General features: G+C 34.3%; 1 protein-coding gene across 2 annotated transcripts; it reads right to left on the bottom strand.

Moving 5' to 3' along the window:
- Positions 1–419: 419 nt before the first annotated feature.
- On the bottom strand, positions 420–27,544 carry LOC111006742 (inositol hexakisphosphate and diphosphoinositol-pentakisphosphate kinase VIP2). Of its 2 annotated transcripts, none has more exons than XM_022278826.2 (31): positions 27,331–27,544; positions 26,955–27,111; positions 26,818–26,877; positions 26,449–26,495; positions 25,037–25,120; positions 23,902–23,965; positions 22,390–22,543; positions 21,931–22,001; positions 21,571–21,675; positions 21,230–21,322; positions 18,097–18,171; positions 17,007–17,092; positions 15,823–16,029; positions 15,638–15,737; positions 15,481–15,551; positions 15,013–15,094; positions 14,117–14,272; positions 13,875–13,917; positions 10,292–10,374; positions 10,012–10,074; positions 9,860–9,934; positions 9,223–9,348; positions 7,543–7,784; positions 7,313–7,357; positions 6,641–6,707; positions 5,342–5,413; positions 3,791–4,035; positions 3,647–3,704; positions 2,342–2,509; positions 1,517–1,591; positions 420–981 (listed from the first exon to the last, which is right to left on the bottom strand). In XM_022278826.2, the coding sequence occupies exons 2-31, from the start codon at positions 27,057–27,059 to the stop codon at positions 718–720; spliced, it is 3,186 nt and encodes a 1,061-aa protein (XP_022134518.1). In that variant the 5' UTR covers positions 27,060–27,111; positions 27,331–27,544; the 3' UTR covers positions 420–717. The 2 variants fall into 2 exon arrangements, with proteins under 2 accessions (XP_022134518.1, XP_022134519.1); XM_022278827.2 differs by having other exon boundaries at positions 26,982–27,111; positions 27,331–27,543.

The following is a 27,544-nucleotide window of genomic DNA, read 5'->3' as shown; positions in this document are numbered from 1 at the left end:
TGTGCATGTGGCCAAACTTCTCTTAAAATGACATTTAGTAGCAAAATTAAAGACATTTTGACGTGTCCTCTTTTGCTTTTAAGGCAGAATCTGTGCGAGTCTACCTGAGTACATGGCTTCACGTGTTTAGTTGCTTAGACCATCACCATAAGGCTGGAAAAAGGCTCAAGAAAACCTACAGGAGAAAAGGTGTTAGATATTATGATGTTTGGCAAATCAAACAAAAGCGTCGAGTTGGTACATCTTTTATAATGAATAGAAGTGCATCTTTGAGAGATCCTTTATTTATTTATAAAAGGGTAATAATTATAACTAATGAAGATTATTCCTTGTGCCGCCAGAGCCCGCGGTCATCAGAGCCACAAGAAAAAGAAAGAGAAGTTATTTCAAATAATATGTAATGACTTGCATGGAATGAATGCTATGAATGCTACACTTGCACTGTAACCATTAAGAAATTGAACGTATACTAGACACGATATATGAGAATTTAAGGGAAAAATAGAAAGAAAAGAAATTAATGCAAAAAAAAAAACATTAATATTTACAGTGACTCAGATAAAGGAGGGCAACAGGAAAATTGATCAGACTAGTTGACTTTTATGGTTGGGTTCAACAAGCTTTTTTGGTTGTTGAACACCATAAAAACCGAAGATTAAAACTCAACTATCGCTGGCTAGTTGGAAAAGGCAATTCTCATTGAGATATAAGGAGCAGTTACTTTCCGTTAGTAGAGGAGTTCTTATGGAAAGGCCAAAGGTTCGCCAGGCGCTCAAGCACTGCGGCACTTTTGGAGAAGTAGCCCGAGAAGCCGGCGGGAGCTGATGGTGGAGGAAAATCTTCTGCTGGCATCGCAAAAGGACGCATCATTGTTTCCATTTTTTCTAGTGTTAGGCAGGATCCCACTTCTTGCAGCCTCTCTGGACCCATTATTGGCAGCGTATGTTCCTGATGCAATGACGTTGCTTCACTGTCGTTTTTCTGTCAGCCAAGATTGGAACATAAGCTTAGTTTAGAACTTCCTTTATAAGAGCTTAGTTTGGAAAACTGAAAACAGTCGAAAATGCTAACAAAAACATTTATGCGTTGGTTTCTACAATCGATCACCAGATTACATACATTTTAGTGCATCTTATAATATTATCACCGTTGTACATGCGTCTTGAGATACTGTAATCTCAATTGCACAAGTGAAGCTTAACATTTATACCACTAAGTTATCATAGTTTATGAAACAATTGATTATATTTGGATGTGTTTTGATCTTAAGGACCCAGATACGACAACAACATGAATATAACTCAACGGTAATTTGCACTTCCTCCTTTCTCCTTGAGGTTGGAAGTTAAAACCCTCATACCCCAATTTGTTGTGCTAAAAAAAAGGACCCAGATATGACACGACATAATGAAAGTAAGAAGCAACAAAGTAAAGAATACACTGCACAAGATTATGTCCTCGTGGGAACTTAACATTTAAATGTTTGTTGTCATCACTGTAACAAAAGTTATATTACCTCTAGAGGGGATAAGTCTGCACCACGGCTGAATGTCATCTCTATGCGGAATCTTTTAGGATCTTCTAAAGCTACCTGCAGTTTGTTTGAGAACAATGAATCAACCTCACAAGAGCTTTTTCTTACAAGAAAGACAAACCTTGAATTCATCATGACGAAGAGGGGTCTGATGTGGGTGTAGGTGTGGGTGTGGAATCATTTCTCACTTTGAATGACCAATCAAAGAATGTCGCTCGATGTTTACATAAACAATCTAAGCAAACCAACTACCACTCTTAACTGACTAAACTGAACCGTGTGAATACAGCTGATTAACTAAATAGAAAGAGAATTACAATATGCAGCATGTCATTCCCAAGAGCAACACCAATAATGTTGAAGATTAAATATTTTGGATGCTTGCATCCAAGCTTAATGTTTGGAGTGTATATGCCAGTGTTTGATGAAAGCTGAAAAACTCGATAGAGTTCCTGAATATTCACACTTGATGATTGAAGTAGGTTTCCGTACTTGCATTATATCAAGACCTCGTATAGATGCAGCACCATTGCATTTTGGACAACTATTTAGATCTCCAGAAAAATCTGATTTTTTTGGGTCGAGATTTCATGAGCTAAAGTTACACAAGATTATTTGTTTTTACCATCAAGTTGCAGAGTTGCTTGAACCCCACAACATCCAGAAGAGCCCCCAGGTTAATTTCTAGAGCAAGCGATTGCTTCTGATATCAGTTATAGGTCTAACAATATTGCTTCAAAATAATGCATATGTAGCCACACAAGGACTGAAATTGAATTTAAGTCATTTATTTCACTACATAATTACCTCTGTGTTCTCGAACATTCTGAATACAATATAACTCATATAATCAAGCTCCTTGGTTTTATGCAAACGTTCCAAAGCACTGTGGCAGACAAGGCTATCCTCTTCAGCGAGAGATTCATCAAGGTTACAATAACGGATCACATTCATCAAAGAATGGATATGTGATTCCTGCCATTGGAACAAATAAGGGTAAATAAGAGCACTATCAAATGCACATATGGAGTGATGGAAAAGAATGATCCATGTAGCACTAAAACATACTTCAAGACAAGATGGGCTAAAATTTATGAAATAGGATAAAGTAAATAGCGATACCAGGGAAGAGATGAACCTATAGTAAGCAAAAGTTCGTTATTGGAAGGGGAAAAAATGAAGATAAGATGAACAAAAGAAGAGCTTTAATAGCAAAATTGATATAAGGATTGGTTCTTTGGCACTGAATGGTGTTCCCCAAACAGAAACAGTTATGTTGCGGCTGTTATTCAGCTTATTAAGGGAAACCCGTTCAAATGTCAAGCTAGAGTCTTGTGGTCAAATGCAGTTATAGCTAACTTGAGGAGATTATGGTCCGAGAGAAACCAAAGGGTCTTCAAACAAATCTTCCAGTCTTAAGGAGTTTTGGGACCCTATCAAACTTTTTGCTTCCATTTAATATTCTCTTCCCGAACCTTTTTGTAATTATAAGTTTGTACATATTTGGACCAATTGGGCCTCCTTGTAACCCTGTAATTCGGGACACCTTATTTCCCATCTCTTTTGTATGCTCTTATTTTTTTTCAAATTTATTTTAGTTTGTTAACAAATAATAAAAATAAAAAATAAAAATTTTGATATGAGGATTGGTAATAGAAGGGTGTCAAGTTGGGTGTTGAGTTTGTGTAAATTTCCATCTACGAGAAAGACAATCCAGATGAAGGCTAGAGATGAACGATTTGCAAGATACAACTGTTGTGACAACAAGAATCGTTGGATCAAAATTTAACATCTACATTCCAGGCAATCAAACAAAGATCCTGAGGCAATAGCTCTTTGGTCCCCTTTCAAAATGCTCAGGCAAAAAAATCAATTAGAAAAGAACAAAACAAAGAACATAACACAGTTCAGACAACCACCTTGTGTGTACGTTGACAGGAAAAGGAAAAATTAGAATTCAGTCGGTCACACAAAAATTTCACCTTGTTTGAATCATTAAAAGAATCTAAATAGTGATGCAACATATAGGGCAGGTTTCCCATAATGCAAGATTAAATCAAATGGGACAAAGTCATATAAAATAAAGTCTTGTAAAATAATCGCTATACTTACTGATGTAAAATAAAGCCGTGTCCTAACGTGGCGTTCAGGAGTCTTGACATTGGCATAACTGAAAAATGTAGAAAAGATAACAAAACAATCAAGTCAAGCTTGGAACAGTTGAAGATAAATATGAAATAGAGTTCGCATATTTACTTTGGATCCAAGCGATATTTGGTCTCCTTATCATCATCGTCATCTGGGTCTAATGATATTTCACTTGGGGTGCTGGGCTTTCTAATGTCCTCATTTTTACTGCAAGGCTTCGATTGATTGTCTGCATCTTTCTTTTCGGTTATCCTCGAATGATCTTGATTACTCTTTGAATCTGCAACGCCAATTGCTTCTTCACGAGCATTCCGAAGATCAATCAAAATTTTACCCAACAAACGGCGAGCAATCTTGCAGCAAAAATTTGAATTTTTTTAACAAGATACGAACTTTTCTGAAAATGAACAGAAATTGTTCAAAGATACAAACTCCTTAGGAGTAGGGGAGAAAAACAAAACCAAAAGAAAATATAACCAACACAAAAGTCTTAACTACTGTTTTCTGGCTCAAGATTAACGAAGGGTCCCTTAGGATGAAATGTTGAACGTGAATGGCCAGGGCAGGATGTTGAGTAGGAGATTGAGCTATACAGTTAATACATTATTTGTTTGTCTGCTAATACATGCTTAGTTTTTTATTATTATGGATAAAGTTCTTATAAAACTACCAAGTCATATTTGGGACACAGAAATCATTATTAGTTAAACAACAGAAATATTGCTGCTAGAAATAAAGGTAAGGAAACTAATAATATTCCTTGGTTTGATTAAGACATTGGACAATTTCTTTTGATATTACTGTTCTCTACTTGATTTTGTATTCAATCATAACTTGGAAACTTTTTTCCAAAATATTCATCATTATAAAATATTTAGTGTTTAACAGTATTTTTACCAATCAAATTCAAGATTTTTAAAATATTAACTTCATAACATATGATGTTACTTATTCTTCTACTTTTTGAATGAATTCTATTCTGATTTACTGAAATCTGTTTCGCTTTAAAAAAAAAGGCCAGTATTTGAAGGTTGAGAGGAAAGTTCAAGAACATGGAAGGTTTTTGTGAAAAATACCTAACGATGAGAAAGTGGGGGATTATGGTGACTTATTAAAACTGTTGAGGGTACTTCAATTTTTGAAAGAGAAGACAAAAAAAAAAAGCTAAGGTTTGGATGCGAGTGGTTTTCGGTTAGTTCTTTGCAAGCAGTTTTTGTAATCAATTTTTGCTGAATGCTTTTTGGAACCATTTTTCGGTTATTTTTCAATATGTTTTATCAGGAGCTGAGATAACAATTTTCGTCTCGAGTTCCTTGTCACAAAGGAAGCTTCTACTTTCATTTGATATAAGCTCCCAAGCAAAGATCTGCAAGACAAAATACTTTAGACAACAACTGGTCTATCTTTTCTCTTCCTAAACTACACTAGCTTCAAGCTAATTTACAACCTTGGAGGTCAGGAACATTCCACAATCAATTGGAGGAGGTGTATAACAATTTTAAAGTAGGTCCGGTATAATGATGCTAGGCCCGACTTCAAGTTTTAAAGTAGGTCTTGTACAGAAGTTGTCAGGAACATTCTCTAATCAATCCAAATATTATAAGTGTATACTCCCCAATGAAAAATAAATAAATAGAAGCATCACAAACAGAAGCTAACCTTTGAGCCAATCTTCAATTTCTGCTTTGGATTTATCCCATACTCATTCGGTATGACACCATCTGCAAGTAACTGCAACACAAATGGACCAATTACCTTTTTCTTTTAAGTACAATATGTGGGAGAGGGGTTTCAAACACACAACCACTTGGTTAGAGATAGGTCCCAATTATCGATGAGCTATGTTCGTTTTAGCACAAATGGATCAATTACATTACCTAATGTAATTGAATCATAAAAATGAACACTAAGACAATGTATAAGAGCATCGGTACAGGTGTAAAATGTGTGAATAAAGCATATGAAAAAGCAGTTTGACATTTTATGAGATCAATAATTCCTCGAGTCAAGTTTGAAATAGTACATCTATTGATTTGGTTTGACATGTGGCTAGGTTCCTAGCAACTTGGAACATAACTGAGCGAGACATTCAATACCTTTTATTTTATATATTATATTACAGAATATTTGCATTATAATATTTAACTTATGGAAATTTTATTGAAGTCTTTAAATTAAGTATATGATCCCTCAAAAAAAAAATCATTCTCAATTTTAGATGAACTTATCAATATAGGAGATTTGGGCAAACATTGCTCTATTTTGACATTTCATGAATTGATTTAATCTTGATATCTGACGTTTATTGAGCACTTTAATTTTCTCCTTTTTAATTCTTTTCTTTTTTCGGAGCTTCTCCGAAGAGAGAGGATAAAATAAACTTTTCAATATACAAACTGTTCTTGTTCAATTAATTTATAAAATTTAGTTTCATTATTCTGCCTTATCTTTACAATTTACTTTTATATAGTTTCAGAACTAGACAATGAGAAACAAAATGTGTATATTGTTCTTCCCGAACTCATCCCAAATATTATGTTTCTAAACTCCAAAAATATTTCTTAAGAAGGATTGCGAGACAGAAAAGTTAAAATCCTAAAAGTTACTTATATATCTTTTTCTAGTGTTCTATCTTTTTTTTTTTTCCAAACAACATGCTCGCCAGGCATTTATTAATCACAACCAGCAAGTTTAACTTGGCACCTACCTCCTAAAAATACTATTCAAAGTTGATCTAGAGCCGTGTTGGAATTTAAGTTTTGTTTGATTGACCAAGCATAGCTTAGACACAAATAAGCACTTGTAGTCTAAAATTTAAACAGCGGAACCAATGGATGCGATGTCCATGCTAATTTTAGTCCACGAAATAGTGTTTCAAAGTCATCAAAATATTTTCTACACTACAAAACTATGAAAATTTTGAGCATTCCAATTCTGCACTTTTTGCAGGAACTTTACCTGAGCAACTTGGAAAAGCTCATCTAGCCCTTCCAGATTAAGATGGGCATTATGTAAGAGATCATATCTGTCGGTCAAACAAGAAACCGTTACGTACTCAGAAGAAAATAAAATATAATCGGAAATAAACTCCATGTAAATGGCCAAATGCAAATGTGTTCACCATCTTATCTTAACTTATGGTTGCGTATTACCATTATGAGAACTTGAGAAGAAATATGAAAAGCAAGAACCAACCTAATCTCTCCATACCTTTTCAAGTATTCATATCAATTATCAAGACTGCAAACCTTATTTGAGAGCATTTTGCAATATACTCGAATGAGTATATAATATATTCATTCAAGTAATTGTGACTCATTGGAAACATTGAAGGATGTGATAAAATGAAAAGCAAGCAGCATCAAACAGATAATATTTGGAAGAAAAATAAATCATGTGCAGTTGCCCACAAATCAGACGTCATGAGAATGAGAAATATAATTTCACTTAAGAGTCATATAAAAAGGAACTCTTCATCACCAAAAGGAATTTCTTGAACTTCTACACAACCTAAAGGTGTGATGTATTTACTAATCAATATTTCCACCACATAATTTCTTGTTTACTCATGACTGAAGTTTGGTAACTACTAATAAATAAATCAAAACAGGAGAAAACATGTAATCTTACTTGCACGAGTCGTAAACATCAGGGATTTGTGTTATATCAAAGCGGCTGCAAAAGAATTTGAGACAAGAGTAAAAATGAAATTTCCATAATTGCAAAATTTTCATCAAGTTCATAAAATAGTATGAGACTTGTAAAAGATCGCAGCATAATTTCAACTCGAATACTCTTCTCTCTTAGGTCTTGCCTCAATAGTCAAGGCAAGGTAACAAATGGTAGGAGTTAGTACTTACTCTTTCCGTTCATTATATAAGTCTCTTTCCAGTTTTTTCCATCGAGCATACATGAGAAGAAATCCTTCACTGCCACAAGGTAATCCAGCAGCAATACGATCAACGTCAATATTGGTTTTACCCAGGGCCTTTGCTTGATCATAAGGTGGAATTATGTCGTACAAACTTGTCTCTGTAATCTCTTCACCTTCATCTTTAGCAAGGCATCTCACTTGTTCAGTGACCTTCTTAGTCAGTTTTACCTAGAAAACATACAGCCATTAGCATCGGGAGTAAAAGAGGATTAAGGACAGCAAGAAAATATTGTTGCAACTATTTTACAGCTTAAAACCATGGATATAAGCAATAGGATACTAATGGACCATATTACAATGCAGTCAGTTGTGTCCAGAAAGGAATAATAAATAGCAGAGATCAATTAAGCCCAACCCTTTGAAGTTAAATTTCCCAACAGAGAAATTGATACGACGCACTAAAGACTTAATCTAGTTCACAGTGGAATTATCTTCTCATTCCTTTAGTAGTCGTATTAATATCACCACAGCTAACAAGTTAATTAAGTAATATAATCCTCCTTGTACTTATCCACAATCCTTGTACCTTGAATGTAGTCTAGATAATGTCTCCATAACAGCTTATAATTCAAGGGTAGAGATCTTTCTTGTAACAAACATGGAATTTTGGTGCAAGAATGAACAGGTGCTGCACCACGTCTTTACATTTAATTAGACTTGATCCCACCAGACGCTTGCTCCTGTCATCAGTTTGTATGCCGCTAATTTAACCTTTCTATCTTCTCCTATAATTATGCATTCGAAAAGATGCTCCACTTTTCTAATCCAATCAAATCCTAAATGTTAAGCTTTCCATCAAATGCTGGTAAGCCAATTTTTTATCCTATTGTCTGGTGCTTCTTGTGGTATTGGTGCCCCTGGCCCCCTATTATGGCTTCCCCATCATTAGAATCTGTATCACTCTCAAACAGCCCGTTATACTCCCTATTATCTGCTAGGTGAGGCCAAAATCTCTAATTGAAGCACCCTGAGGATGTCCACTGTGCCTCTGAACATGCTGTTCGTGCATCTTATCACCATCTACATCAAGAAGGCTTAACCCAACGTGTTGATATGGCAACTGAAAACAGATTCTCTAATGAATTCTTGCATCTCTCCAACAGAAAGCTCAAAAATTGATGGTCAGCCAATAATTCATTCTAAAAAAGGTTGCTGATGTTTACCAATTCTTTGAAGTTCTTATGTTTTGGCAGAGACGCAGTCTGATTTCCTGGATCTCAAGTTCTAATTTTCATCACATATCTTCTCTGTGCCCTCGTTGGAATGCATTTTCAAAGAGTTTCATATAAAAATCATGAGTTTGACTTGAAGCTTTCCCATGGTCTTTGATGGGAGGTTTTTCGGAGAGACTACTGTGTTTCTCAAAAGTGGAAGATTCAAGTTTTTAAGCATGCCTTGTCAAGAAGCTTATTTGGTGCAATGGTTTTCGTGCTTCGTTGGTTCTCGTTTCAGAAAGTCCGGGCTATTGGTGCTCATTGTTTTTGGTGGCTTGAAGGTGGAGGCTTTACGTTGTTATATATCATAACTGGACTTAACGTTGAAAAATTTGACAATGATAACAGAACAGGATAGAAACTAACATATATTATTTCATAGTAATAATTACCAATTTGGGTAGAAGGTCAGAGGCATTAGAAGGCAGTCCTGCTCCATCAGTCATCCATGGTGATTCAGCTGATCCGTTGCTGTGAGCTATCTTTCCACCCAATGTTATGATCTCATTCAACCTTGCCTTTATAAGGTATGGGAGAAAACCATAAAAATTCAAGAAACTAGAATGGATTGATCAAAACAATAACTTTTTCAACAATCAAAATAGAACCATGCATTAAAAATTAAAAAAATAAATAAATCACAACAGTTATAAAAAATGGGATTTAACTTTAAGAAAAGACACCTTAGTTAAATTTGGATACATGTAAACGAGATCTTAATTAAGGTGTCTTTTTCTACCAAAGAAGGCATTTTATCATTAGAAATATATTTTTGGTTTCAGATTTCACACTTTTCTTATAAGAAACTAAATTCATATCATCAGGAAAGAAAAGAAAATAAGTAACTGGTTCCTTCAACTTCTCCTAAGAGGAGTATATCTGACATGTGATATCATTTTTCACATTGTAATTTAAATGCTAATTAAACATGAAAACCATAGAAATAAAATTGACTAATATTATATTTCAGAACTCTGGCCTTGTTTCTGTTTCTGAACATCTAGGAAATAATAAATATAAAGCAATTACCTTGGCTTCATCCATCTCAGTACTGGCATTGTCAAGTCCGTCCAACATGGAGGAGTCCTTACTAACAAGAGAAACCTTCAACAAGCTGACATTATTAGCTAGATACTCCAAACAGCAATACCCATTCAAAACTGCATTGAGAGAGTACAAACCAGGATTGGTGTTAATTGACCTTCTAGGTCAAGGAGACCTTTGGCAAATGCAGCTGCAGACATCTGCGAATGGATATTGTGCACACAACCCACATGTGAAGAACAGGTTGGTCAAAGTTCATAAACAACTCAGAGGCAGAAAAAAAATTGACGATACATGAAAGAAGAAAAATGTTTCCAATCTGTTAAGCAATAAAGAAATGCACTTAACCACCTAATAAGTGCACTAACACTTAAAAAAGTGTACAAAATTTACAATCTTCACCAATAATATACCTACCTGCACACGGCCCTCATCAGAGCTATAAATTTTTAAATCATGCCTATATGTACTGTGGAGGCGCAGCAGACCTGTACCTTCACCTGAATAAGCATTGAAAATAATCAAGAAGACCACATAAATGCAAAAGCAATAGCTTTTAATCAATTACAGACATGTCGCAGAAAGAGCAGTTAATCCTTATTAGACTATGTAATATCAATAATTTTTTTTTTTCAAGGATACAACTCCCAAAGGAAGCGAAAAAATGACTATGCAATATCAGTATTACCATCTAAGCTAGCAAAAACTTCAACAGATCTTAGAATACATTATAAGCAATCATATTTTCAAGCATAGAAGGGTGTTAGAGTGTATAAGAGTATACATATTAGTATATTTTATACTATTGTAATAATATGTATTAATTTACCTTTACCTTCCTTTTCTAAGATTAGGTCAACCTTGTATATTTATCTATATATATAAACTTCAGTAATGAGAATAGACTTTATCCCATTCTCTCAAACCCTACCATTCACAAATGGCAACTTAAATTTACACCACGCTGAAGTCTGTTCCATACTAAATTTGGGTCTAACTTCCTAAGGAAAATGACTTTTTAATTATGCTAGGTATAAATACATTATAATATCTACTCCACGGCGGTTTTGAGGTACTACGAAACACAAGCACTTCAATTTGGGTAATGCGCCCAAATTCAACATGTATAGGATGCTCCAACATTGGATACATGTTGGACATTTGTTAAGCCAATAAACATGAATTGGATATTGATTGAACAAATTTGTGTCAAGCAATTGTCTGACACATTTGAAGGCTTGTCAAGAACAATAGATGTAGGATACTTGTGAAGATATGTAGAAGAATTGTCGGACACTTGAAGCAAAGTGTTCAAAAAATTCTAATCATTTGTTTTTATTTATTTGAGAAAAAATGGACATGAAAAGAACTAAAAGATCAAAATAATAAACATATCAATGCATAAGCCTTTTACTTTAAATTCCCTTTTCTGTAAGATCTTAAATCATTTTGTTCAACAAGATACATACTTTTTATTGATAAATGAAAAGGAACAGAATTGTCCAAAGATACAAACTTCAAAATAGTGAAAAAGTAGAAAAACAAAACAAATATAAGTAGCAAAAAAAAAAAGAATAAGCTATTAAATAGTTATAGAAGCCTCCCAATTAGAACAATTCGTAGAAGGTATCTCTAATAAGAGAGCTTTAATGCTGTTAATCCACAAGAGACTTGTTTTGGAGGGAAAAAACGGACCAAACAGCAGCTGGAATAGCTCTCAGAAGCTTCCCTAGTGAAAACCTAAGAATTATCAAACATCTGGAAATAATAACCCCAACAAGCTGCTGCGAATGGACAAACAAAGAACAGATGCACCTGAATTTCACAATGATTTACACAAAGGTCGCAAAAATATGGATGAGTAGCCCTATTTAGCAGCTTCTTTTAGAGAACAACCACTGTATTAACCTTGCGGGTTGAGAAGAATCCAAACAAAAACACTAAACTTCTTTGGACTTTTTGATTTCCATAAGGCTGCCTGATAATCCTTGGAAAAATCATCAATGAATTAGCTGGTTTATTTCTTCATGCCCCTTCCCCTTCGTGCCCTTGAAGATCTATCAAAAGACCTTGTAATATTGATATCTCCCCCAAGACACCAATATTGACCACAATAGCATGAAATATCTTGAAACTCTGTCCATATATGTTTTCTTCCACGAAAATTTTCTGTTAAGAAATTCATTCACGCAAACCTTGTTCTCGTCCCACAAGATAAGCAAACCTCCAGATCTGCCAATGGAGTTGATCTGTGCCCACTTAGATCTCCATAAAAAATACTCTATGAACTTCTTGTCAAACTACTGCAATTTATTTTCTTGTAAAAGTTACACATATACTTTTTTCTAGTGTTCTATCTTATTTTTGTTCCAAACAACATGCTCGCTAGGCATTGATTAATCAAAACCAGCAAATTTAGTTTCTTGTAAGAACACTATATCAGGACAATGTTTCAAAATGAACTTCTTGATCTTGAGCCTTTTCTTGTAATCACGAAGGTCTCATTTAAAAATACATTAATTTGGTTTGGATCTCATTTTGAAGCATACAAAGGGGAAGAACATTCTGTATTCTAGAGGAGGTAAACTAACTGTGGCAAATGCAGTTTTATCTAGTATGCAGTTTTATCTGTATTCTAGAGGAGGTAAACTAACCAGCAAATTTAGTTTCTTGTAAGAACACTATATCAGGACAATGTTTCAAAATGAACTTCTTGATCTTGAGCCTTTTCTTGTAATCACGAAGGTCTCATTTAAAAATACATTAATTTGGTTTGGATCTCATTTTGAAGCATACAAAGGGGAAGAACATTCTGTATTCTAGAGGAGGTAAACTAACTGTGGCAAATGCAGTTTTATCTAGTATCCAGTTGTATTTTTTTCCATTTTCAACTGACTCTGTCTTAAACATGTTAAATCACCAATGATCCCAAAAGCTTAAACTTATGAGTTAGAGTAATACTCCATTCACTTGTGGGTTTGAAAATTTACACAAGACTCAACAAATAGAAATCAATATTAAATGGGGAGAAAATGACAATACAGGAGTTCGAAGATAGAACCTCCTACTCTGATACTATCTTAAACATGTTAAATCACCAATGAACTCAAAAGCTTATGAGATCTAGTTAGAGTTTTCCCTTATACTTGGTACTCTTTGTCCAAAGCAATGTTTTTGGAGTGCAAAACACACTCTAAGCGACAAGTCCCTTAATCTCCTCAGTGCAAGAGGTAACAAAATGCTGTTACCATATTGAAGCAAAAACTCACAATAAATAAAATAAAAAATAAATATTATCTGTAACATAGGTAAGAAAAAAAATTAAAACATGACAATTAACAAAATTATTTAATTGTCAAAATAAAAATCAACTTAAATAATTAAGTAAAAACAAAGATATAAGTCTTTGAAAAAAACATGGTACAGAAAATACAGCTTAAACGGAAGATTAAACAACAGTTGTTGCGCTAACACTTTTATTCAATGAATGAAAAATACTGTCATCTAACAGTTTTTTATACCTAACACTTTAACATGTGATTAGCACTTCTTTAGTGCTTCAAGAAAATGTAACAATAATGGAAGAATCAACTTGACACACAAACATAATTACTATGCAAGAGTCAAAGACTGCTTTGTGATCTTCCAGTTCTTCTTCTGATTCTTGTTTCAATATTTTAAATTTTTCTTCTTCCTCTATCGACTCTTCTTCTTCTTCCAATACTTCTTCAAACTTTTTTTTTATATGAAACAAATATTTCATTGATGGTATGAAATATACAAAAGGCCGCAAGGGCAATTACAATAAAACCTTCTTCCAATATTTCTTCAACGAATTTTGAAGTTAAGAATTGACGAATCAAATAATTGAAGAAGAATAAAAAAATCGAGTAATTGAAGACAAATCAAGGTGGAATTGAAAAGGTTTGATCGTGAGTGAAGGCAAGTGCCTACTTGCCATGTATATGTCTATAGCGGCTGAAAGATCCATAATACCAACCTGGATACATGTTGTTACGAAAATATCTTCCAAGTTCTTCAGCCTGCAAAAAATGGAAACAGACACAAGAAGTAACAAAATTAGGACCAAAAATATTTTTTATGTTTACATAAACAGAGGGATTTATATGTGTTTGAAGAGTGACATTGTAAGGTCATTAACGGCACACTCATAAATAAATTTCAAAACATATCACGGCCATACTAATAAATAATGGCATAGGTTTGAAACTGAATCAAAACCTGCTTTCGACCAGCATGTGTAAGAACACCTCCATATTTAAGAACCATGAGAGCTTCCACGGGCCGTTCTTCCTCTTCACCATTACTTTTTGTAACTTTAACCCATTTTAGTGGCTTAAGCTGAACCTTCCTATAGATACCAGAGAAATGCCCACCCTGGGTAAATAAAAACCAACATAAAAAAGAGGGAGAAGATGTCAGTCTGCATCATATGACAGAAAATAATAATTGATAAATATGTAGGGGCGGGGGGTTGTCATTGATGTCTTCTTCCTTTTATAAGGAGACACAAAAACTTTCATTGATATAATGAAAAGAGAAAGAAGTTACAAATAAAATAAACAAAGCAACTAAGAAAACAACTGAAACATCCAAAATAAAAGACTAAAAAGGAAAGCTCAAAAAACTAATCAGAGAAAATAAAGGCTTTCGAATTTAAACAAATGTCAAGGAATTAATACCCAAAAATGAATAAGAGAGAGAGCACCACTACGAGGCTCCTTAGGAAGCTATATCAAACTGATCCATGAACAACAATGTTTGTTTTGAAAGATTCTATGTTGCGTCCCAACCATAACTTTAAAATAAGAGCTTCTTGTTGATGTCTTCTTAGGTCGTCCAAATGATTAATTGTTGATTTACATACCAGTTCAGGTACTGCTGGTAACCAAGTGTTTGCATTAACTAATGTAGACAACAAGATGCTTTGCATTTTGCATTAACAACTAAATAAATCATATAATGACATAATATTTGCATCCTAAAACAACTTGATGGAAAGGGACTTTGAAATTGAGATGAGATAGGATTAAAACAAAAGTTGACAGCCGCATGATCATACTAATGAAAACAAACACTGAACTTTAGAAGCCTTAATTAAACAAGCAGAATGAAACCTCCTCAAGCACTGCTTTAACTTGACGAAGCTTCTCTGCATGCTCAAAGTCTTCCGCTTCGCTATCACTTTCTCGTCCCGGTCTACAGTTTGCAGCAGTACAAAAATAAATCAAGAACAGTATCATGATAACTAAACATTTCACGATGTAGTCCATTTTTTTTTTTCATTTTCCTTTGAACAAAAATGACAAACACATATAGAAAATAAAGTAAAGCAGAATTATGCATGTTCCATTAAATAAAAGCATAAAATGGAGGAGATCTCCGTTTTTCATTCTCTGAATCTTGTTGAATAGATTATTGGTAATGAAAAATAACCCTCAATTTCAGTGAATAGTTTGGTACATTCAGAAAACGGTTACCAACCCCACATTGATAATAAAACCGACAGAAATATACATGGATGGATGACTTTCTAAAATTGCAAAATAAAACCCTTATGAAATTACATAACTGCTAACTGATACCTAGTACGAGGTACAAGCATTCTGGTGGCATCTAGTAGATCCTGCAACTGCACAGCACTTTTTAATTTTGTCTGCAAAATTAGTTTTATTAGATGTCAAAAAGTTCTAATTTGTTGGACGAAAGAGAAAAGGATAAAGAAGATATAAAATTAATTGCCTCAGATCTAGGACGCCCCCCATTATACTTCAACATCAAGTTTAGAAGCTTTTCCTCAGTAACCTTCAATTTCACCTTCTGTTTGGGAGTTCTATCACCACTAACAATATAAAATGGAAGTCAAATTAGAGATAAATAACTCATACTTCATATATAGAGACATAGATCAAAGTAATGTAACATACTGCCGAATAACAACAATTACACATCGTAATTCCTCAGACTGGCCAAATGTTCCAATAATACCACTTCCTTGACGAGTTAATCCTTCACAGACCGGGATTTGTTCATTGACTTTCCATGGTAAAGTAGGAGGAATAGCTGAAGAAAGATGGGGAGCTTTTGCATCTAAAAACATCTTTCTGAGAAGACAAGCAGCGTCATCGTAATACCTACACTAACCAAATATTAGTGTGCTATTTGCAATAACAAAAATGACTTTCAGTATTAACAACAGTGAACGCAGTAAATAATGACAATGCATTGTTTGAGCTTTCTGCTGCATATAGCCGATTTACTAACACTATGGTAAAGAAGTTAAATACTAACAAAATCTTCAAACGACTTAAATTACAATATACGTTTGTCATTTTTAATAATCACCTTTTAGATTAGAACATTTTTTCCAAACAAAACCAAAAGGATGAAAAAATGCATTTAGCAAACCACTGAACATGATTTAAATGGTAAGCTTGAGAGAAACAATAAGTCTTCAACAACAAATAAAAGTCACTCGGGTGTTTCTAGGACCATTTTACTAACCTTTTTTTTTAACAAGAAGCAAACTTTTCATTGATAATATGAAAAAGAGACCATTTTACGTAACTTTTATATCCCTTTTAATGCTTACCATTTAAATTCTTCGTCTCAGTTGGAAAAGCTTTTATTGTAACTTCCTTGGCTAGAGGCTTGGCTTTCCCTATGAAATTATTTCTGAACCCTCCCCCCCCCCCCCCCCCCCCCCACACACAGAAAACAGAGAAAAAAAAAACGCTCCCTCTTGGTCATGGTGTACTCCGACCAAAGATTTCTGTAATTATGATGTTCTTTTAATTAATATGAACAAGGAGCCATTTTGTTAAGCCCTCCTTTCCTTAATGAAAGTCTAGTCTCAAACACAACTCAACTCCTAGATGATGACATAAAGAATATTTAACCTTTTTACCCCGGTTATCATAAGATTTAAACATTGATACAAGGGTGCAGCATGTCGTAAATAGAAGTATAATAGGTTTCAGAAACGAGTCAAACCAACTGAAAAATTAGGTTAAAGTACAATATTATTTATCACAATTTACTTGAAATAAGATATAAAAAGCATAAAGCAAGATCAGCCCTTCTTTGAAAATGTAAAGGAATTTTGCATTACTTGTGAGAGTTTTTAACAAAACTCCATCCGTTTACGTCACAAACATATGAGCGACCCTCACACCGTAGAAGATCAAACCCACAAACCTGCAGAAATAAAGTAAAAAGCTCTTAATCGTTTACACCAAAAAGAAATTTAGGGAATAAGGAACAGACACATAAGGTTTTGAGCGTGAGGGTCTGCATAGTAGGAGTTTCTTGTATATAAAACTACGAAAATTTATCTTTAAAAAACGCTAGTTCTTGTACAGATATAAAAAGGTTTCTATCTATAACATTTATTACGGAATTTGAAATGAGAAAGTCATCAAATAAACAATCCAACCATCCATACTTAAGATCTCAATAAATTAGTAATTTAAAAAGTATAAGAACAAGGAGTTGGAGTTCATGCGGCTTCTTGGTGTGTTCTCACCTATTCTTTCGAAAATATTTCATCACTGGGCTGAAGTCTAATTGGAAAGCTTATTGTTAGCTTTGCACTGTATTTTTTTGAAAGGGGCTTCTTGTATAGTTGTACCCAAGAAAATCCGTATCATGTAATTTAAAAGGCTGTAACAACGTTAGTTCGAAGTTCGGAGGGTTATTATTATTCTAATTATAATTATAAACTGGAAAACGTCTTCTACAGCTACTACTAGTAGTACTATTATTATATTTGTTGTAGAAAATTGATATATTGTAAATTTTGAATTTCAGTGAAAAGTTATTGTTTCTCATAAAGGGAAAAAAAATGGAGTTTGGAACCAGAAAATTTGAAAATAAATTAATCGGAATATGTAGTTTCCTACTGGGAAGGAAAAAAAAAATCAGGGAGCTTATATGTAAATGTTGAGCAATCTTAAGCAATGACAAAAACTAACAATTCTATTTTACAAATTTGGATGATATGAAATAGGCATTCTTGCTCCATTCTCAAACTACTAATTTACTAAATATTTTAGGTTGTTCGAGCAAGCAAGTTGAACAGTTAAACAATATAAACAGTTTCAGTTGCTTAAAGCAATTAAGAGAGAAAAGAGAGATGAAAAAGGAGAAATGGTATCTCTTATGTCAGAGATCAATTAAATTATCAGATTCATTTAACATACCGCTTGCCTAAATGCATGACAAACATCTCTAGCCATTTGCTTCTCAGCAGGAGTCAGTAGTACAGGATATCTCACCTGTAAGAATAGAGATATATAGTACAGAAAAAGCTTTTCGAGAATAACAAATAAATATAGCTTAATGATCGCAGGTGTAAATGCTAGCTTAAACACCTCTTATAGTATCACCAACTTTATATGACTGACTACCACTTGACTCAACAATTCTTTTTACATAATAAAACAAAACAATTCATGAAACTCATGAAAGTAGAAGTTTATCAAAAAAAAAAAATCTAATGAAAGTAGAAAAGAGCCAAAGAGATCATAGAAAAACCTCCAAGTGGTTGCAATAATGTAAGTACTATAAATACTAATACCATTATGTAGAGCACTCCAAGATGAAACAATAAATACCATCTGGAGCTGTCTCCATCCTTTGGAAGATTCCTACATGTCTTTTGCACCAAATTATCCATAAAGCAGCCTTCAATGAAATCTTCAGTTTTATACATATATACTGATATATAAATTATTAAATTTACCCTAACCCGCTTTTGGGTTCATTGGTGACTTAATTATGTGTAAAATAGTATCAAAGAAGGAGGTCTTGTGTTCAAACCTCTGTATTGTCATTTCCTCCCTATTTAATTTTGATTTCCACTTTTTGGACCAAATTTCCAAGCCCACAAGTGCAGGGGAATGTTGGATATATCCTATAAATGATTTTTTTTTTATAAGAGACAATATATTCAAAGAACCATAGCAGAGAGAAACAACCTAAGGGCGAAGGGTCCAGATCACCCTCCCCCGAAAACTAAACAATTGCGGGCCTTCCAATTTCTAACTATCAAATGTAGGCTATATTTACAAAAGAATTTCTTGTGGTTTAAAGACCACCATGAAGCAATTTGTTGTACATTGCTACAAAAAGCATCCTCTAAGAATTTTTTATCTTCAAAAAGCCTACTAGTCCTTTCTCTCCAGATAAGCTATAAAACATCCCTCACAGCACAATTCCACAAAACGAAAGCTTTGTCTTTAAGAAGGCCTCCCCAAAACTTTTCAAGAAACAGGTTTGTAAGGAATGCAAACAAAGTTCCACATGGGCTAAGGAAGGAGATGATCCATGGTATATATGTGAGGGACAACATCTCCATTGGCATGAGGCCTTTTGGAAGATTTCAAAAGTAGAGTCACGATGGCTTATGCCGAAAGTGGACAATATCATACTATTGTGAAAATGTGGAGGGTCTCTTGTCTGGATGGTTCCTCCCGACATCTAGTAGCATAGCCTATGGTCTAAACCTAGATGTGTCAGTGAAATCCTCAAAGACCGAACAAAAATAATTGGTGGGCCTTATAGTCATTATGAAATTGTTGATGAATCCCTAGATCGGACGAAAGGTGTTCGAGCTGATAAGCAAGACACACTCTCTCCAACAATGCGATTCGTGGTTGAGAATCCTTGAGTGCCAAAAAAAAATGGTGAGCCTTAAAAGATGTAGTCATAGTGAGATCTATTGTTGAGCTCTATCAAACAGGCAGCCTAGACTTAATCTGGATAAGAGTTGGACAGATGGATGACTGCTTGAGGGAGGCTCAATACTACTTTGTTCGAGAGGAGAATTGTAAGAGTTGGACAGATAGATGACTACTTGAAGGAGACTCAATAGTTCTTTGTTCAAGGGGAGAATTGTAGATGAATAAATGACTATTCGAGATAAGATACAAGTGGTTCTTTGTTCGAGGGGAGGATTGTTAGGTTCTTAAAGAGGGCAAACAAAGTCTCACATTGGCCAAGAAAGGAGATGATCCATATTATATATGTGAGGGACAACATCTCTATTTATAGTGTCAAAAGCCTTAAACATATATAATCAAGATTTCCCAACTTGTTGACACCATTACAAGGCCAACTGTGAAAAATGGTGCTAACAACCTTTTTCAGCATCATAATTGATGCCATGATCTTTACCTTGCGATCCAATTTCCCAAACTTTGCTCCATTGTTATCCGCAATGATGACCGGCATCATAATTGATGCCATACCTTGTGACCCAATTTCCCAAACTTTGCTCCCTTGTTATCCACAATGATATCTCAGTCAAAGATGTGCAAGGGTTCATAAATAAAGATTGGGATATTGTTTTTAAAAGGGACCTTCTTAATATAGGAAAGACTCATTGGTTCCAACTTTTGGATCTCTTTGAGAGCCCTCCACAAAGATTCTAAAATCTAGCTTTTGGATAGCTCTCACATATTGTGGTGAAGTCGACTTCACCCACTTCCTCGTTAAAAGAGATTTGAAGGCTCACCACAGCTTCATGCAACCAATTGTGAAAATCTTCCGTTCCCAAGAAATGCAAATTCTTTTTGTTGACCTTTGGTCTTGTCAAATTATGCACAAAGATCGAACTCAAAAAAGGAACCTGAACTCTTACCTCAAACCAAATTGGTAAATTGGTGTCTTCTCTGCACGAGCAGCAGGGAAACTACAAACTATCTCTTCCCTTTCTGCCCCTGCTCCAAGCTTTGGGAGAATTTATTGTGCCACTTTAGCTTCAACCTCCCTAGTCCAAATTAGGCAGGTCAGTTTCTAGAGCAAATGTTATGTCATCGCCGTTTCCAGGACCAGAATTAGCAGAAGGGAGATCTATCTAAGTAGTTTTCAGGTTCATCTCGGTGTCTTAAATCCAAGTTCATTTGCAATTATTCCTTTTTGTCCATACATGCCAATTTAGAATGCTTCTGTAACTCCTTTGGCTTTTCTTGTAATTTCATTATCTTCAATGAAATGGTTTCTTATGAAATAAATAAGAATAACAGTAACGCAGCCATGTAGCTGAACAACTGTCCAAACCTATTACGTGCAGATTTGATGAGCACTACTTAGCACAAAACAGTTAAAAAACTCTATCTTCTTATATTCCACCAAAAACAGATATCTTACATCTATTAATTAAAAATGAACAATAAAAAACGCCCTTCTCCTCTATGCATCATAACAATAAAAAGCAATGCAGCATAACACGATCCCACAGAGAAAAAGATGAAGACAACCAATAGAAGAGGCTAAATGAGTATTTTTTCATAAACTTAATGATTGACAGTATGTGCGATATAAGCCACCCACTTCTTTGCCATCAGGATTTCTCATAACAACACCATCAACAACGGGAGATTTTCGTGCCTCAGCATGGGCATATTCAGGCCCAACAGTGTAAACCTACAATCATTTTCACAAGAGAATCAAACAATTGATTATGCTCCCCCATTAACAAGGGGAATACAAACTAACAAATCTAAAATAAAAAATAGAGGAGCATTCAAAGAAGAATGTGCAGGTTTAGATGAAATTCCTTCAGAAGCTACTCAGCATTTCCAAAGCATGGACCACACGTAGACTCACCTTGCAAGCAAATAATGGAAGGAATAAATTTCATAGGAAAACATATGAGAGAGAATGTACAGAACCTTGACATCTGTTCCTCCTGTTGGCATAAATTCTTCATATATGTATGAGCCTTCGCGCCTCACTCTTCTAACCTCTGGATGGAACTCACTCGACCGATTACCAACCTGAGGTTGAATGATTAAAACAGATCAAAAAATAAAAACTTCTAAATATTGAATTAGTCCCTACAACAGGAAACTTTGATTAGAATCTAGAACTGTTAACCTACAACATGTGTCAGATACTTTTTTTTTGCAATGCCAATGACTTGGAAAATAGGTTGCGATGCAATGCAGAATGGGCAAATTAGGCGTGTTTTCTGTCAAGACTCTCTCATATATGCATGTAACATAAAAAATAGCTTCAACAAAACAACTTACCTTCCTGAATAACTCCTTCATACCGCCACCAGCTGAACTGGGGTAATATATCATTATGCTATGATCATCCCCTTCACATAATGACAAGATAAGAATCACTATGAATGAAGAATTGCACACTAACAAAGCAATATATTAAACAATGTAACTGTTTATTTTTTTTAAACCAGAAACAAACTTTTCATGAAGAAGAAAACACAATGCAACTGTTAGATACTACAATTAAACAATGGAAAGAGAAGAAAACACTTGCTGTCATATATTCAAGAAAATGTTTTCTGGACAGCATCTTGTATGTAGATGAAAATGAAAATATATCAGAAATTACTCTACTTAGATAAAGGAGAAGAAACTTTCACGGTTAAAATGTAAAGTCCTAATTGTTACTCGTAATACAATTGCTTACATAAAGATCAACCAAAAGAAAAAGAAAACAAAGAATCATAAATACAAGCTCACCATCAACAGGCTTCTCCACAAATGGCTTCCAAAAACGGTTACCATTAACCTCAATAAAGTCTTCTTCCTCGATAAAATATTCCACCTCCTGGTAGGGTACTTCTCTATTCACAAGGGCGTAGCTTGGAACAGAAATTCCAAACGTTTCGAGACGCTTAAATCCAAAAAACACTACATTAGTTTTTATTATTTGAATGTCAAATCATCAAAATACTCGTGCAATAATTGGTTTTTTCATCATTAAGTCCATGTCTGGAGTGTGATGCATCTAACTCTCACAAGACAATGTAAGATCTCTAGCAAAAATAAACTTTAACAGTATCGTTTACCCATCATGAAATTCTTTTTCAAAGTATTTGTTCAAATAAAAAGGACAAAAAATCCAATTAGATTTAAAATTTAGGATCTAAAAACAATTGAGTGGAGTGTTGTGGTGTATCCCAGCCATTTAGTCCTCTGTCCAGCAAAGCACACTTCAACGGGATAATTCATCTACTATTAGTGAAGTCTCTGGCTTCCTTGATATTTTTGCTTTGCCACACCATTAAATAGCATCTTGGGAAAAGGTTAATACTTAATAGAGAATCCTCTAGTATTCCAGTCATGGTGTTAAAGAAGGGTACTCATTTTGTCGCCTGAGATTCTTTCAGGTTGGCCAGGAAAAGCCGTGATAATTTTACAATGTTAGAAAAGGTTACTTTCTGAAATTTGTCATGTGGATAAAAGCAAATTCTCATCTTGGAAATGCCTTCTTCTAATTCAACAAACCCTGCATTATATTTTATCACTCCAAAAATTCACTATTATATCCTTAAATGTAACAAAGTTGTTTGTCAAATGCTTGACTAGATCAAATACTTCTATCAAGTCATTTAAGTTAGCATCTTTCTTACTTTTATAAACTAAATCATTTTATCATCTTGAAATGGTTGTGCAATCAACACAAGCTAATTTGGCTAGAACAAATAGCTTTATCAAGAAAACCATTACTTTTAGCCAGAGTTCTTTTGAATTGTTTGGGAACAAGATTGTTTTCTACAAACCTACTCCTGTAGTTCCTTCTTCAAGCAGTCTTTTGTTTGTAATTCTATACTACTTAATAATAGTCTCACTTTCTTCTAAAAAAGAATAACCAAGATTTAGGCACTTCAATCATTTAGAGTATTTTGCAATTATTCCCCATTTGCTTATTCAGACCAATTGGGGAGATTTTTATAATCGCCTTTTCAGTTGGCTTATCAGAAGAGGATATTACTTATCCTTCCTATCTTTTGCATTCTTTCCCATCTTAATGAATAGCTTCTTATCCAAGACGAAACATTCAAGCTCCTTAAATCAGTAAATGTTAAGAGGTAAAATCAGTAATCATTTGAAAGTCAAACAGAAAGATTAATGATTTATAGGATCAACAGCATGACAGATAACTTAAGACAAACCACTACATAAAAAGTTCCGTACTTAACAAATGTACAGAAAAGATAACATCAAACAATAAGAATCAAATAACCATACCTGGTAAACCTTCCTTCTATCATGAAGAAGGTATTGCGGTTCCAACTCATTTACCAAAAAGGGTCTGAATATGAAAGTGTGTTATTGAACATTCCTTTAATCAATTAAGCATAACAAGGAAGTAATCAACCTTCCAGATGTCACAGAATGAAAGAATTACCGTCATCAAACACAATAAATATCTAATGCATTAAGAGAAATATTCCTGCCTGCATGCAAAGATAATTTGTGGGTGATATCAACAACTACCAAACTTGCATACTCCTTAGAGATAAACTCTTTGCATGTTCATCTCTAGGATTTCCATGGTCATAAGTCATCATTCGATTACACTATAGAATCCATACACAAAAAAAAAAAAAAAAAAAGAAAACCAGATCCAACTTATCTAAATACCGACTGAAATTTTATAGCAATTTTCCAGAGTCGGCCAAACAATGATCCAAAATTATATATCCCTAATATCCAATAACACAGTGCCATCTTCTTGTTCATCGTTTCTTTACACAAAAGCTTTCACTATTCTGCTGAATATGTCTAATCCTGCTTGGTGTGCTCCTCTCTCGATTCAACAATGCTTGGATTTACTTGAGTCATCCCCTTAAAATACAAAACAGAAGTATAACAGGTTTATGCGCTTAAAAATCTGTTTTGGAAGTCTGGTTCCAGAGACTCTTCTGTAATTCTTAGGAAAGGAGAGATTTGGGGGATTGCCAATTATAAGCTCTCCTTAGAGACCCTCGGCTAAAATTATTTTGTAGCTATGCTTCTTTTATTAACATCAATTTGAAACATTCTGTGACCTCCTTGGCATGTAGGTTTGATTTCTCATCTATCATAGTTTTGTGGAAGGGGCCTCCTCGGCCCTTATCCTTAGGCTGTTATTTTGTCTTTTTCCTTAATGAATTGTTTCTTATCAAAAAAAAAACCAAAAAAAAATTTTCTCATCTATCATCACCTTTTTTTGCATCCATTGTTCAGTTCATGAAATATTATTAATTTCTTTCTTATCAAAACAAGGGTCGTGGGGATTCAATACCCGTAAGAACTAGCATGGCCAAAGCACTGACAAACAATTTATTGATGAATAAAATGTACTGGAATACATGAGTGAGGACTGAGGAGTAAAGCTTACTTGCGAAGAGCAGCATATTTTTCAACCTTCTCCAATGGATAGCCACTGGAGTAAAAGGCAATCAAGCAATCACAATCTGGCCATCTGAAACAGTAGTTTTGCTAGATTAGTTACAGACAAGAAGAATCTAATCATTCATTAAGTAGAGTGAGCTTGATTCACCAGCAAGCATATGCACACTATCTGAGCTATAACGTCTAACACCTTAAACTCTACAATTTCACCTTCATGGCATATTTGAAGCAGGGAAATAGAATGAGTCGTTGCCTCTTGAAACAAATAATTTATTCAATCTTTTTAGCAGAAAAAAAAATATATTTTCTTTCGGAGAACATTCATGTAATTTGAAGAAAAAAAAAATCCAAATTTTCATTAAGAAAAATAAAAGAATATGTGAATATTCACAGCTAAATTAAAATGATTAAAACTATCCCTAAAATGGAAATTAAAGAAAGAGAAGAGATCTTCAAATTGTAATATCTCCACCTCCTGAACAACATGAAAGGGTAGATATTGTCTCTTTTGCAATCAAGGCCCAGAAAGTGGTATCAAAGTGAATTTTGCCCCAACTATCTATATGCCACCTAACTTATTCTTAAAAAACTCAAACCATTTTTTCCTTTCAGTCCCAAGCCCCAAAAAATTAGCTGGAACTTTGGTAGCCCGTGTTTTGCTTTCAAACGGCTACTTCTTATAAGTTCATTCAAGATAGCATGACGATGTGAATAGTAAACCCAGAAATGTGAAAGAGCTAAAGAGATTATTCCACAATGAATGAAGAAATAAAGAACACTTGTACTACTACTATTTCAATCACTTGTAGAGTTAGTACTAGTAGAAACCATGGTAGTTTTAATAATAAAAAAATGTGTAATAACTTGGAAAGAAACTAACATTCAGATCTTTTTTTTTTTCTCTTTTTTTTTCTTTCCATTTTGCTTTATATCTCAAAACCAAATTTCAAGATCTTAAGTAAATGTTGATAGTGGTAGTTTTACAGCCATAAGATCAACATGGTAAAGGCTATAATATCTTTATTAACAGAAAATTGACTATTATGCTTCATAAGCATTTTTCTTGAAATGAATGATTCTAAGACAATTAAGTAATCAGAAACTCCAGCTCTTATCTTGTGCCTTATTCTTCCACTCTGTCAGAGCCAAAGCTTGTGGTAATCATGGTAGACCAAGATATTTAGCACGTGGCTGGTTAAATATTCGCAAGAGAATATAACAAGTCTCAATGTACCAAGTAAATAATGAAGAGTCTGCTCATGGTAATTAGAAAGGAGAGGGGGAAAATAGCAGCAACCTTTTTCATGAAAAACAGACGGCCATGCAGAACCAAAGATGAAAATAATTGCCTACGCTGCCTCAAAATAGTAATATTCATATTGTAAGCATATACCACACCTTTCTATTGGATCTTCAAGAATGACCTTGTCCCCGAATACTATGATCTACATCCAGTCCACATATGACAAAAAAGACTTATGAGAAATAAACAGAGAAGCATAAACTTATTTTACAGTCAGAAAATTAACTCTCGGCAAATATATGACAACTAAAGCTTAACTGCACATGAGATATAACAGCACCGCCAAATAGAAATTATTACACTACTACATTTCTTAAACAACTAGATCTCGAATTCAAATATCCATTTAAGACTGTCGCACGTTAATAAAGAACTGACGTATGAAACAAAGCTTACAGCAACTACAGGAGATTTAAACTTCTCAAATATAAGAGACAGACTTGAATGATTAAAGAATTATGCACCTCAAATTCACCAAATGCCTCCAATCTATCTAATATCTGCCTCATTGGAGACGAAGACACCTACGCAGTGAAGAAAGCTCATACAGTAAGATCATAAGCAAATAAGAAAAAGCTCTGTTTCAGAGAGAGATGCGGACATGATTAAGCTTTGCGTCGCATTTCACCTTCTTTACCATCACGCACACTCCAATCCTTATCTTCTTTTCGTGAACGCCATTCTCTTCCACCTCCATGTCCCCCATTCCAGAAACACAGAATCCAAAATCCAATTCACACCTCCTTCTTCCACTCCAGCTTCAATGCCAAAATTCAAGACACCAAACAAGAAAACAACAAGGAAAAAGAAAACAGAAAAAAAGATAAACATCAGTGAGCCACGCAAATAAATCCACAAGTTAAACTACGACAACACCGCAAAAACATCCACGTTAGCCATTACATAACAAACAAAACATTATGAAATGATCACACACACACACAAAAAAAAAGCTCAAAAGAGAGAGAAATGAATACCAAAGCTCGAAGAACGATAAACTCGGCGCGGAAGTTGGAGACGCTAACGACCGAGATAAAACGGAAGTCCTAAAAAGCGAGAGAAAAAGCTGAAAGCGCCATAACAGTCGCAGAGAAGAGAAATGGATACATGAATATAAGTGTCTTGATTCCGGATTCCGGAATATGCAAACAAATTCTTTAGAAAGGGATGATTTGGTTTCTATTTCTTTTT

Source organism: Momordica charantia (assembly GCF_013281855.1).
Source record: "Momordica charantia cultivar OHB3-1 chromosome 4 unlocalized genomic scaffold, Mcharantia_2.0 BLBB01000004.1, whole genome shotgun sequence".
Lineage (NCBI taxonomy): Eukaryota > Viridiplantae > Streptophyta > Magnoliopsida > Cucurbitales > Cucurbitaceae > Momordica > Momordica charantia.
The sequence above is the reverse complement of the archived record's forward strand: the minus strand, read 5'-3'. Positions and strand labels throughout refer to the sequence as shown.

Bases quoted from the DNA above. Each gene is read 5' to 3' on its own strand.
- LOC111006742 (XM_022278826.2), bottom strand. From the start codon at position 27,059: ATGGGGGACATGGAGGTGGAAGAGAATGGCGTTCACGAAAAGAAGATA. The intron at 4,036-5,341 runs GTTAGCTTCTGT...TTTTGCTGCAAG, and splicing joins AATTGAAGATTGGCTCAAAG to ATTGCTCGCCGTTTGTTGGG. The intron at 1,592-2,341 runs GTAATTATGTAG...AACAAACTGCAG, and splicing joins GAATGTTCGAGAACACAGAG to GTAGCTTTAGAAGATCCTAA.